Source organism: Pistacia vera, unplaced genomic scaffold (assembly GCF_008641045.1).
Source record: "Pistacia vera cultivar Batoury unplaced genomic scaffold, PisVer_v2 Contig406, whole genome shotgun sequence".
NCBI lineage: Eukaryota > Viridiplantae > Streptophyta > Magnoliopsida > Sapindales > Anacardiaceae > Pistacia > Pistacia vera.
Genome location: NW_022196231.1, coordinates 504,805 through 518,012, shown reverse-complemented (window position 1 = coordinate 518,012; position 13,208 = coordinate 504,805). Strand labels below are relative to the sequence as shown.

Sequence of the window (13,208 nt, the reverse complement as noted above, 5' to 3'; positions counted from 1 at the left end):
TGCAAGGAAGAGAATGTTTTATTGAAAAACAAAATACGGTTTTCAATACAAACCAATTCTTCCAAGTTAACATCAATCAGAATTGCCCGACTAACTACAGTTCGACCTCTCATTATGATTACAAGGAAGCCTTATGACTCAAACAATTAGAACTCTCTTTCAGCTTCAGCAGTCCATGAACCCTAAAATTTAGTTTCTATAAATTAAAAAAGAAACACATTAAGTGCCGCAAAAATTTAGATCACTCTGTTACATTTGGGGGACTTTCAATAATCCATGCCACCCATGCCGCCGCCCATTGCCGGAGCTTCCTTCTCATCCTTTGGAAGTTCAACTACAACAGCTTCAGTTGTTGTCATCAAAGATGACACGCTGCGCCAACAACCAACAAATGGCTTCTTTGTTAAAGCATTATTACTAACAAATACAATGATGATTGACAGGAGAGAACCCATAAATCAAAACCCAGATAAGAGCTTTTCGGCTTACCTTGCAGCATCGACCAAAGCAGTTCTGATCACTTTCAATGGGTCAACAACTCCGGCTTTCACCATATCAACATATTCACCTTTTGCAGCATCGTACCCAAGATCAGTATTGTCCTGCTCTAATAGCTTGCCAACAACAACAGCACCCTCAACTCCTGCATTAGAAGCAATTGTATGCACTGGCGTCTGCAATTGAAAATGAATTGATCAATTGCTCAGTTCACAACACCGCAATACACATTCTTGTCACAGAGCACCTTTGGAACCAAAAAAGTAATATATAATATTCAAGAAAAATGAAAATAAAAAGGTTCATTAACTAAAATTAAGGTCCTGGAACAATGATGTCTCATCTCTGCATATCAATTCAAGGTGAAAGCTTCTATACATAAAAAGGCAGATACAAACCTTCAGAGCATTTTGAATAATCTGCACACCAATTTTCTGGTCAAAGTTGGCAGTGGGCAATTTGTCCAACTCTTTTGCTGCATAAAGAAGAGCCACACCACCACCTGGAAGTGATTCAGACAAAAGTACAAAAGTTAAGATTTGTCCACATAAGCTTCCAACAAATTCAGAAGAATAAAACAAGAACGAGGAAATTTAAGTACCTGGTACAATTCCCTCTTCTACAGCTGCCTTTGTAGCATTTAAGGCATCAGTAACTCTATCTTTCTTCTCACCAACTTCAGCTTCACTAGCTCCTCCGATCTACAAAAGAAAAGCGAAGTACTCAGAAATCTGTACAACCATATACTGGAAGAACTATACAGTTAAGCCAGGTTGTTGAGCTGTTGCAGTGTTGAGTCAAGAGGATACAAATGTATGCAATGGGATATAAGAAAGTAGCAGACCTTCAATACGGCAACACCACCAGAAAGCTTTGCCAATCTCTCTTGCAATTTCTCCTTGTCATAATCAGAAGAGCTCAATTCAATTGCTGACCGAATCTGTTAACATAACAGAAAGTGAAGAAATTAAGCAGGCACATAAATCAAGTTATAATTTTGAAAGTTTAGTAAAGGTTATTCTCATTGTTTATTTCTAAATTAACCAAGTGCACCTAATAAATTATCAATCTTTCAGCAAAGGATGAATTGACAGATTCCAGAATGAAGAAAAACATACCTGTTCACATCTTTCCTCAATGGCCTTCTTATCACCAGCCCCATCAAGAACAACAGTGTCATCTTTCGATATTGTAACCTACAACATAAAAATTACATATTGAAGACAAAATCTACCACAGATTTAAGAACATGTTAAAGCTATTACACTAGTCCTAGTCTCAAAATTAAAAAGGACAGAAATCTTTACCTAAGATTAAAAAAGGGAGAAAGGAAAACTACAACCACATCAAGGAAAACTCTCATGCTCATAGTAAAACGTGATAAAAAAGCTAAAATGCTAATGAGCTGCTCATCAATGATAATTGATCTTACCTTTTTGCAAGAGCCAAGCATATCTAGATTCACCTTTTCAAGATCCATACCAAGCTCCTCGGTTATGAGCTGCAATGCCCAACAAAGTATATCATTTTAAAGGTCATATCATACAGCACCGTAACCTGAAAAAAACTTAAACCATGAACAGGAGGGTGCACTTACTTCACCACCAGTGAGAGTGGCTAGATCCTGCATATTGGCCTTCCTGTTCTCTCCAAAACCAGGGGCCTTAATGGCACAGACCTACAAAACGCATAATCCCCATTAGATCATGAAATAAATTTAAAATCCCTGATCAAAAGGAAACTCAATATAATGGAATGAAGAGTATTGTTAAATTAAAAAAATAAAAATCAACCTTGATTCCAGCACGAAGCTTGTTTAGGATAAGTGTAGCTAGTGCATCACTTTCCACATCTTCAGCCACAATTAGTAAGGGCCTTTGTCGCTGAACAAGATAAGAGAGAAGTATCCAATTTAGACACCCAACAGTAAAAATTACTCAAACTCTAGTTTCAAGCAAATAACCACAGAAAAATTGACTAACTCTAAAGTGCTTACCTTCAATGCCAGCTCCAATACTTTCACAACAGCATTTAAATTTGAGATTTTCTTCTCGTGGATCAGAATAAGAGGATCTTCTAATTCCTGCATTAAAAGACAAAAGCACCATCAGCTCTAAAGTGAAGTCAACGTTTAGCAAAATGACACAGATTTTCAGCACTTTATGCTAAACCAATTGAGTCATGAGAAAAGGCTTACACATTTTTGGTTTTTCTGATTGGTGATGAAATAAGGGGATATGTAGCCTCTGTCCAGCTTCATCCCCTCAACAACTTCCAACTCATTATATAATGTCTTCCCATCCTGCAATATATCGTACATAGAATAAGACCCATGAATTAAAAAAAAAATAAAAAAAAATAAAACAAACAAACAAACATAAAAAAAACCCCAAATGCAAGGATAAGAAAACAGAGGTAATTCTGTAAGACTTACTTGAATTGTGATTACTCCCTCTTTGCCAACCTTTTCCATAGCTTTTGCTATTAATTCGCCAATTTCTCTCTCTCCATTTGCTGATATTGTCCCCACCTATCAAAGTAAATTCATATAAAGAACCTCAGATTAGATATCCAAGCATTGCTAGCACCAACATAATCAAGCTGCTATAGGGAATGAATCCCAATAAGCAAACCTGTGCTATTTCCTCTGATGTGCTGATCATTCTTGCTCTACTCTTCAAGTTTGTCACCACAGAATCAACTGCCATGGTGATACCACGTCTTAGGTCCATTGCATTCATACCCGCAGCAACTGATTTGCAACCTTCAGTAAATATTGCTCGGGTAAGAACAGTTGCACAAGTGGTCCCTGCAATCACATTGAAAATCTTACACTGTTCAATATAATATGGTATTTAAGAAAAGCAAAATTAAAACAGAATATGGGATATCGATTTCTCCCAAAAAAACCATTTTCAGCATTTATACTTTAACAGATAGCACCTCCATAATCAAAGAACCCACAGGTAAAGATTAAAGGGCTGAAATCTCACCATCACCAGCAACATCATTGGTGGCATTTGCAACCTGTTTCACAAGGCTAGCACCAATATTCTTAATTTTATCCTTGAACTCAATGCTCTTTGCAACAGTAACACCATCTTTGGTCACCTTGGGAGCACCCCAGCTTTGTTCAATGACCACATTACGGCCCTTTGAACAGAAATACATTGTCAATTCTAATTATCATATCGCTTAATAGACAGAAAAATTAATCAAAGAAGAACGAAGACCAAGAAGGAAGCAAGATATGGAGAGCAACAAACACATGGCATCTTTGATTTAATTTCTTTTATGCTTATACCCCAAAAGACTACAAGATCATTTTTTTTTTTTTTTAATACAAACTTCTTCCATGGATTCTACATTCCCAATTAGTAAGTTCTCTATTAATCCTAGAAATTCAGACCCTTCTCAACATTAAAATTTAATCGAAACAAAAAGTACACATATTACTTAACAAAAATAATAATGATTAGAAACTCAAATATAATGAGTAGTGACCATTCTAAACAAAAGAGTAAAGCCAAAGACAAATTCTTCATTAATTCTAATCTAATTCAAGCACAATAAACTAAGCTAAATAAATTCGGAGTGCACTTCTCAACTTCTGAAGATTGCAATTGTCATCCGTGATCAAGGCCATCACTTTTAAATTAAGAAGAGATAAAACTAAGAAAAAGAAACCAAGAAACTTAGCAAGGTTTGGTTAAAGAAGAACCTTAGGTCCCATGGTGACTTTGACAGCATCTGCGAGCTCTTCAACACCCTTAAGCATCAAAGCTCGAGCCTCCACTCCAAATCTAATATCTTTTGCTGCATAGTTCCTGTTCCAACTCAATCTACTCCCAATCTAGTAACACAACAAAACGTCTTATGTATCAATAACAAAGTCCTCGTATCAAAGAAAATATAAAAATAGAAAAGCTATAATCAACAATCACCTGCTGGGTATTGTTCCTAGCGATCCTGAAAACCAAAAAGAAGAAAAAAAAAAGTAAAGAAGAAAAAAAAAAAGTCAGAACTATAAAGAAATTCAAATGTCGTTTTGATCTCATTCCTTTAGCTCAAAGCGTCGTATTAGATCTTTAAACAAAGAATAAACTCAAAGACTATAAAGTGAAGTAGAGTAAGTTCCCTGCATTTTCTCTGGAAACAAAGGGAAAGTGATAGAAGAATGATGTACCTGGCTTTGGAGGCGAGGCTTGAAGCGAAGCGATACATAGTGAGACGTCTGGAGATTGAAGAGATGTTGTGTGTGTGTGTGTGTGTATGTGAGAGAGAGAGAGAGAGAGTGTGTGTGTGCAGGACTGCAGGAGTGCGGTAACGGGAGTGGAGGTGATTTGGTTTTAAAGAGAAAGGGAAGACTCTAGAACCAGGTGCAGCTTCTAGTTTTTTATTAATTAGTAGTGTTTAGGGTTTAGGGTTTTGCGTTTTCTTTTTTATTTCAATTCAACTTTGTCGACGTGGTTTTAAGAGTTAAAAGACTGACCGTTTGACAGTTACGGCTCTCTCTGGTTTTTCGGAGTTGCTTCATGCGGTTTATTCCTGTCTTAGATTTCTTTCTTTCTTTCTTTTATTATTTTTTTTTCTTAATTTTTTTTTTCTAATGGTAAATTAAGATAGGATAAAAAAAAAATCAACATAATTAATGATAATAAGTAATCAGTAAAACTGTAAAAGTATGGACTTAGTCAGGAGTTTGATGTAGGCGGGGCAACTTAAAATAACACAAAATTATTATATTTAAGAAAAATAATTAACAAAAATTAAGATGTTAATACTCATTTATAAACATAAGTTTCACTTTAATATAGTTTATAATTTAGGATTTAAAGATATGGTTAATTTTTTTAACACCCCTAAAATTTGGTTAATCTATAATATCTCGTATAAAAACACATATAAAAGAATAACTTGTAATGTATTAAAGGCATATTAATAATGTTAACCAAGCTTTAGTGGTGTTAACAAATTAATCCTATCTTTTAACCCTAAATTATATTAACCAATATATACACCTTTTGACATAAATACCCTTTTGTAATTTTCTTTTCTATCACAACTTCTGAAATCGTATCCCTGTATTACAAACCCAAGTTCACATAGGCGAATCTCTACTTCTCTAGTTCATCTTCTTCAATGAAATTTACAAAATTCCCTATTATTATTATTATTATTATCATTATTATTATTATTGTCCTTAACACAATAACAAGTTAACAACATATAATAACCTTAGCCTAGTGGCTCAATTGTCAACTAGGATTCTTGGTTGTATTACCTAAAAGATCTTGAGTTCAATCCACCTAAGTTGATAATAGGGATGGTCACTCAGGGGATTTACCCTGCTATTAACTTCAGGGCTCCGGGGGATTAGTTGAAGTACTCATAAACTGACTCGGACACCCCTTTTCACCAAAATATATATACATATATATAATAACCTCATATAATCATATATTTTATCAAAAAAAAAAAAACTATATAAACTAATATATTAACTCCAAAATGCAAACTTCAATTCAACTTTAACATACTCATGCTTTGCAAACCAAATTTCCTGTTGTGATGTAACAATTGACCTATGCCCACGTGGAAGTCAAATTATAATTTGGATGGTCAAAGTTATTTGTTAAAGACTAAAGGGACAATTCTGTCAAATCCATTCTTCAATAAACCTAATGCAAATTAGGTTTTGTTCATTCTGTTTTCTCGAGCTTTCTCTCTTGGTTACAGAGAGAGAAAGTTTGTTACAAATCTTTGGATGTGCTAGAAATCTGAAGAGCGTTGATGGAATCAAACGGTGGTGGTAGGTCTTAGCTGGATTTTTCTTTTTGCTTTCACTTGTGTATAAATTTGTCACTAATGTTTGGTTATTGTGCGTGATGTATGAGAGGTGAGGAGATCTGGGTTTTACAGAGGGGTTTTTCATCTGGGTTTTGTTCTGTGTAAAGGGTGAGCGTAAATCTTTGTAAGGTTCTCTATTCTCATAGTAAATTCTTCTTATTGCCCTGAAGAGTGGATGTAGGTAATCTGTGTGATTACCGAACCACTATAAATCTGTGTACCTTTTATATTCAGCTTATTATTTGTTTATATTGCTTGTGATTTATCTGCTGTTTTGGATTATGTACTGCTTTGGATTTTCATTTATGGTCTCTGTTTGCAACAAGTGGTATCAGAGCTAGGTTTTCATTCTAGCACCTAGGGTTTATTCTAGGTTGAGAGATTGGTGTGTTGTCATAGGCACCCAGAATTAAAACCCTAAAAATACACATAGTAGTGTGAGTAGGGATCGTTCCCACGGAGAGTGTCTAGCCGAGTTTTATGTTACGTGAACCAGTATGGTGGGGGGGGGGGGGGGGGGGGGGGGGGGGGGGGATTTGAGTAAAAACAGAAACAATTTCAGGAAAAGAAATTCAACCTAAATTACATAAATCAATCAAAATAACGAAACTTGGTCTAAGTCAACATCCACCATCGGAATCTTATAACTGATCACTGATGCAAAAATAAATCAATTCTTATTCTGAGTATTCATTGTTGGAACTATTTTCCTATCTCTCCTTAGTTGTAGTTAATTAGGAAACATGCGATCTAATTAATCTTACCACTAAACAACCCTAGACAAGTGCTAAAGATTTAATATAGTGGCAGCCTTAAGAACTAGAGAGATCGATGAAGCTAAACAACACAAACTCAAGCGGTTGTATTTAATTTAGTTGAATGTTCTTCTTAAGACTTAATAATTCCTGACGCAGCAAATTCTTAAACCCTAATTGCTTCACAAGTTAAAAAGATCAAACAATTACGGATTTGATATCTAACTTAGCAGTAGATTGCAACAAATAATAAACTAGTAGGCCTCCTAGTAATTAAACGCAACAATCATGACAATATGCATAGAAGAACATCCAATACTCAAAACATAAATTGAACACTAAAAACAGATAGATCTCACAGTTTTATTGATTCCGAGGTCTCCGCTTCCTTCGACCAAGTTATAAAAGTTTAGCCGCTTATGGCTATGAAAAACTCAAAAGAAAATGAATTCCAAAAATTAGAAAGAGAGGCGTGTATGATATATCTCAATCTGATCTCCCTTTAAAAATATCTAATTCGAATTCTAATTCTACTCAATCTCCTCAAAATATTCCAATATCCTAAAGTAACATTTATCCTAATCTGATTAACTGAAAATAAAATAATAAAGTCCTAAAATAAAATAGGAAAATGGTGTTTTCTAGCTGTAATTTGCGTGCAACAGGTCTTTATAACTTCCTATAAAAATCTGCCTATTTGAATTGCATGACAAGGCGGAATGTTCCAGTACGTCAGCAATGCAGTTGCGTCAACTTCAAGCCCGATTACAACCTTGATGCAGCGATTATCTCTCCAAACTCAAAAAATTAAAGTTGTATATCTCTTTCTTAGAGTTCCACAGCATTTTGAATCATCTCAATCGGAGCTCAGATGAGAGAGTTATGCCCATATTACAAAGCAATGTCGAAACTGTCCGAATTCATCTAATTAGTTCCGTTTTGCATTTAACGCCTCCATTTGCCTCCTAAATCAAAATAGAATAATAATGAGTACATTTAGGCAAAAAATAAGTATAAAAGACTAGACATTAAGGTAGGGTAAATATGACATTTTGCATTCTCATCATAGATCCTTTTTAATCTAAAGTAATCTAGGCTTAGATCTGATTTTTTCACAACTGCAAATTTTTAGGGTTTCTACTAGTCTCTGGTAAATTGGGGCTTTTGTACTCTTGGCATTTGTGAAGGTTAAGAACCTAGAAATGTCTAAGTTTGAGGTGGAAAAATTCACAGGGGATAATGATTACGGATTATGGAAGATGAAGATGAGGGCTATCTTAGTTAAGGATGGACTGTCTGATACTTTAGAGGGTGAGGATAGTTTACCAGACTCCCTATCTGAGAAGAAGAAGAAAGACCTGTTAAATAAAGCCTACAGTACCTTAATCCTAGGTCTGGGGGATAAGGTCTTAAGAGAAGTTAAGAAAATGACCACACTAGCGAAAATTTGGGAAAAATTAGACTCTTTATACCTGTCAAAGTCTTCTCCTAATAGGTTAGTTTTAAAACAGAAACTGTTCAGTTTTAAAATGGATGAAAACAACATATTAGGAGAAAATATGAATGACTTTATGAAACTAGTACAGGATTTAGAAGGGCTTAGTGTTAAGTTGAGGATGAAGATCAAGCAGTGATTCTTATTAACTCTCTTTCCAAAATATTTTCAAATTTTGTGGACACCCTTAAGTATGGCAGACAAACCCTTAAACTAGATGAAGTAGTGGTATCAATTATTGCTAAGGATGCTGAATTTAAAAAGGAAGGTAAACTAGATGGTGAGGGGTTATATGTGAGAGGAAGATCTGAAAAGAAAGGCCACAAGAAAGGGAGTTTCAGGGGTAGATCAAAATCTAAGTCCAAATTCATTAGAAAATGTTTCCACTTTCATAAGGAAGGTCATTTTAAGAGGGACTGTCCTAATAGGAAGAAAAAATTAGGGGAAAAGGATGTTAGTGGGAGTGTAGATATAGTTTCTGATGGTTATGAGAGTTATGATGTGTTAGTAGCTTCTAAAAATGAAACTGATGCTGAATGGGTACTTGATTCTGCCTGTTCTTTTCACATGACTCCAAATAGGAGTTTTCTGTCAAACTTTAAGAAACTAGAGTCTAGAAATGTGTTGATGGGTAATAATGCAGTTTGTAGAGTCTTAGGAATAGGAGATGTAAGGCTGAATTTGCATGATGGAAGTTCAAAATGGCTCACATATGTTAAATACATACCAGAACTAAAAAGAAATTTAGTTTCTCTAAGAAGCCTAGACACAATTGGCTATAGTTATAAGGCTCAAGGTGGAGTCCTTAAAGTAACTAAAGGATACTTAGTTATAATGAAGGGTGAGATGAAGAATGGGTTGTATATTCTAAATGGTTCAACCATCACTGGAACAGCAACTGTATCTTTATCTCAGAAGTCCAATAGGACCACTTTATGGCATAGGAGGTTAGGGCATGTTAGTGAAAAAGGATTAGTTGATCTGAGTAAGCAAAAGGTTCTAGGAGGAGATAAAGTAAAGAAGCTGGATTTCTATGATCACTGCATTTATGGGAAGATGAACAAAATTACGTTTAGTGTGTGAAACCATTATTCTAAGGCTATTTTAGATTATATCCATTCAGATGTGTGAGGGCCAACTAAATATCCATCTTTGGGAGGTTATAGGTATTTCATTAGCATCATAAATGATTACTCTAGGAGGGTCTGGATCTATTTCTTGAAAACTAAAGGAGAGGCCTTTAGGAAATTCAAATATTGGAAGGTCCTGATAGAAAAGCAATCTAGGAAGAAAATTAGGAAACTTAGAACCAATAATGGGTTAGAATTTATCAATGAAGAGTTTGATAGTCTATGTAGGGAAAGTGGAATTTTGAGGCATAGAACAGTAAGACACACACCCCAGCAGAATGGTTTAGCAGGAAGGATGAATAGGACCATCCTAGAAAAGGTTAGAAGCCTATTATCCTGTTCTATGTTACCCACCAGGTTTTGGGCAGAGGCTGCCCACACAGTTGTTTATCTAATAAACAAAATACCTTCCTCAGCTATTAGTTTCAAAAAAACCCATGGAGAAATGGTCTAGGTAACCTTAGGGTTTTTGGCTGCACTGTGTTTGTTCATGAGAAAACTGATAAGTTACAACCAAGGGCTATTAGATGCATTTTCTTAAGGTATCCTGATGGTATTAAAGGTTACAAATGTTTGGATATTGGAGGGAAAAGGTGCATTATTAGCAGAGATGTGAGGTTTAATGAGGATGAGCTGGGTGGATTGAGTCAGAAAGAAAGTGACAATGTAGATAGGACAGATGTGTTTAATCTGGATCTAGGTGGAGAAGTTCCAAACCTGAACAATCCTGCTTCAGATCCTATTTTAGTTTCTCAAACCCAGGTGGATGAACCTAGCTTAGATGATAATGATAATAATGATGGTGATGGAAATGATTTACAAAATTATTAACTAGCTAGAGATAGAGAAAGAAGGGAAATTGAACTACCTAGGAGGTACTCACATGCTGATATGGTAGCCTTTGCTCTTCAAGTTGCTGAAAAGATTGATGAGGAACCTAGAACTGTTAAGGAAGCCATGAATAGTAAAGATTCTAGGCAGTGGAAACTGGCCATGCAGGAAGAGTATGATTCTCTAATCAAGAATCAGACCTGGATTTAAGTTAACAAACCTGAAGGCAATAGGGTGGTTAAGTGCAAATGGGTTTTCAAAAGGAAAGAGGGTATACCAGGGGTAGAAGGACACCCAGGTTTAAAGCAAGGTTGGTAGCCAAAGGTTTCACACAGGTTGAAGGAGTAGACTATAATGAAATTTTCTCACCAGTTGTGAGACACACCACTATCAGAATTCTCTTATCCTTGGTAGCTCAGTTTGATTTAGAATTAGAGCAATTAGACATCAAAACAGCCTTCTTAAATGGTGATTTAGAAGAAAGAATTTTGATGGAGCAGCCTGAGTTTTTTGAAAAGGGGTCTAAAAACCAAGTCTGTTTGTTGAAAAAAAATCCTTGTATGGATTAAAGCAGTCACCTAGGCAGTGGTATAGGAAATTTGATTGTTTTATGGTGAATCTTGGTTTTATTCGAAGTAGCTTTGATGGTTGTTTTTATTTCAAGTGTTTGTATGGTGAATGCTACATCTATTTGGCTTTGTATGTGGATGATGTGCTTTTAGCTTGTAAAGATCTTTCTGAAATTGCTAAATTCAAAGGAGAGATGAGTAGACAATTTGAAATGAAAGATTTAGGGCAAGCTAAGAAGATCCTATGAATGAATATTGAAAGGGATAGAAAAAATGGAAAACTGGTGTTGTCACAGAAAGAATATGCTGGAAAAATCATAAGGAAGTTTAACATGAGTAATTCTAAACCTATTAAAACACCTTTAGGACAACATTTTAAACTCAATACAGTATAGTGCCCAGAAACAGAAGAAGAAAAGAAGGAAATGGCTTGCATTCCGTATGCAAATGTAATAGGGAGCTTGATGTATTTGATGGTTTGTACCAGACCAAATTTGGCCTTTGCAATCAGTTCTGTAAGTAGGTTTATGAGTAATCCTGGGAAAAATCATTGGGAAGCTGTAAAATGGGTGCTTAGATATGTAAGGGGTACACTGGCCACTGGTATTATTTACAACGGGGGGGCAAAATCAGGTGAATCTCATTGTAGGATATGTGGATACTGATTATGCTAGAAATGTAGACAATAGAAAATCCATGACTGGTTTCTGTTTTTCTATCTGGGATAATCTAGTTTGTTGGAAGGCTAACTTGCAGGCAATTGTTACTCTGTCAACCACGGAAGCAGAATATGTTGCAATTACAGAGGCAGTCAAAGAGGCAATGTGGCTCAGGGGAATGCTTGATGAAATGGGATTGAACCAGCAGCAGGTTCCAATCAAGAGTGACAGCCAAAGTGCAATTTTTCTGTGCAAAAATCAAGTTTTTCATGAGAGATCAAAATACATTGATGTCAGGTTGCACTTTATCAGAAATTTGATTAAAGACAAAGTCATTAAGGTGGAGAAGATTCCTGGAAAAAAAAACCCAGCAAACATATTCACTAAGTCTATTATTTTGGACAAGTTAAGGCTCTTTAAGAGCCTTCTGCACATTGAAGAAAATTATAAGAAGTTCTAGGGCAGTAAGGAAAGGCAATGATCAAATGCCAAGGTGGAGATTTGTTGTGATGTGGCAATTGACCTATGCCCATGTGGAAGTCAAATTATAACTTGGGTGGTCAAAGTTATTTGTTAAAGACTAAAGGGGCAATTTTGTCAAATCCATTCTTCAATAAACCTAATGCAAATTAGGTTTTGTTCATTCTGTTTTCTCGAGCTTTCTCTCTTGGTTACAGAGAGAGAAAGTTTGTTACGAATCTCTGGATGTGCTGGAAATCTGAAAAGCGTTGATGGAATCAAACGATGTTAGTAGGTCTTAGTTGGATTTTTCTTTTTGCTTTCACTTGTGTATAAATCTGTCACTAATGTTTGGTTATTGTGCGTGGTGTATGAGAGGTTAGGAGATCTAGGTTTTACAGAGGGGTTTTTCATCTGGGTTTTGCTCTGTGTAAAGGGTCAGCGTAAATCACTGTAAGGTTCTCTATTCTCATAGTAAATTCTTCTTATTGCCCTGAAGACTGGATGTAGGTACTCTGTGTGATTACTAAACCACTATAAATCCGTGTGCCTTTTATATTCAGCTTATTATCTGTTTATATTGCTTGTGATTTATCTGCTGTTTTGGATTATGTACTGCTTTGGATTTTCGTTTATGGTCTCTATTTGCAACATTTCCAACTCTTTCAATAAAATTTTTTGACTTTATTCAATTTTAATCTTAGAGAAGCAACTGATTAATGTTGAAAATAATACTTCGATTTGTCAAGAATTTGAAAAGGCTCAAAATTCGAATTTGAAAAGCTTTGATAGAAAGAGAAAATCAAAGGAGAGAAAGAAAGAAACTGAGAGAAAGTTTGGGTTATACATAAGGGCATTTTAGAAAAATTAATATTTGTTGGTTGATTAGGCTTAGGGTTTGGAAAGATTTAATTTTTAACCCCTTTGTTTTTGGTTAATTTTCCTATATCCTTTTTGGTATT

The 13,208-nt window shown here is 35.3% G+C and overlaps 1 protein-coding gene across 1 annotated transcript; it reads right to left on the bottom strand.

The window, feature by feature from the left end:
* On the bottom strand, window positions 1–4,751 carry LOC116142223 (chaperonin CPN60-2, mitochondrial). The gene is made up of 17 exons (XM_031427658.1): window positions 4,685–4,751; window positions 4,443–4,467; window positions 4,220–4,351; window positions 3,492–3,651; window positions 3,132–3,307; window positions 2,933–3,028; window positions 2,696–2,800; window positions 2,495–2,581; window positions 2,292–2,381; window positions 2,096–2,176; window positions 1,931–1,999; window positions 1,617–1,694; window positions 1,343–1,438; window positions 1,100–1,199; window positions 897–1,000; window positions 490–674; window positions 1–372 (listed from the first exon to the last, which is right to left on the bottom strand). Exons 1-17 carry the CDS (start codon window positions 4,720–4,722, stop codon window positions 267–269), a joined length of 1,728 nt encoding a protein of 575 aa, XP_031283518.1. The 5' UTR covers window positions 4,723–4,751; the 3' UTR covers window positions 1–266.
* Between the last annotated feature and the right edge of the window lie 8,457 nt (window positions 4,752–13,208).

Excerpts from the sequence above, each read along its gene's own strand:
- LOC116142223 (XM_031427658.1), bottom strand. The coding sequence starts at position 4,722 with ATGTATCGCTTCGCTTCAAGCCTCGCCTCCAAAGCCAG. Across the intron at positions 2,382-2,494 it reads TATTGGAGCTGGCATTGAAG|CGACAAAGGCCCTTACTAAT; the intron begins GTAAGCACTTTA and ends TATCTTGTTCAG. Across the intron at positions 675-896 it reads TTATTCAAAATGCTCTGAAG|ACGCCAGTGCATACAATTGC; the intron begins GTTTGTATCTGC and ends TTTCAATTGCAG.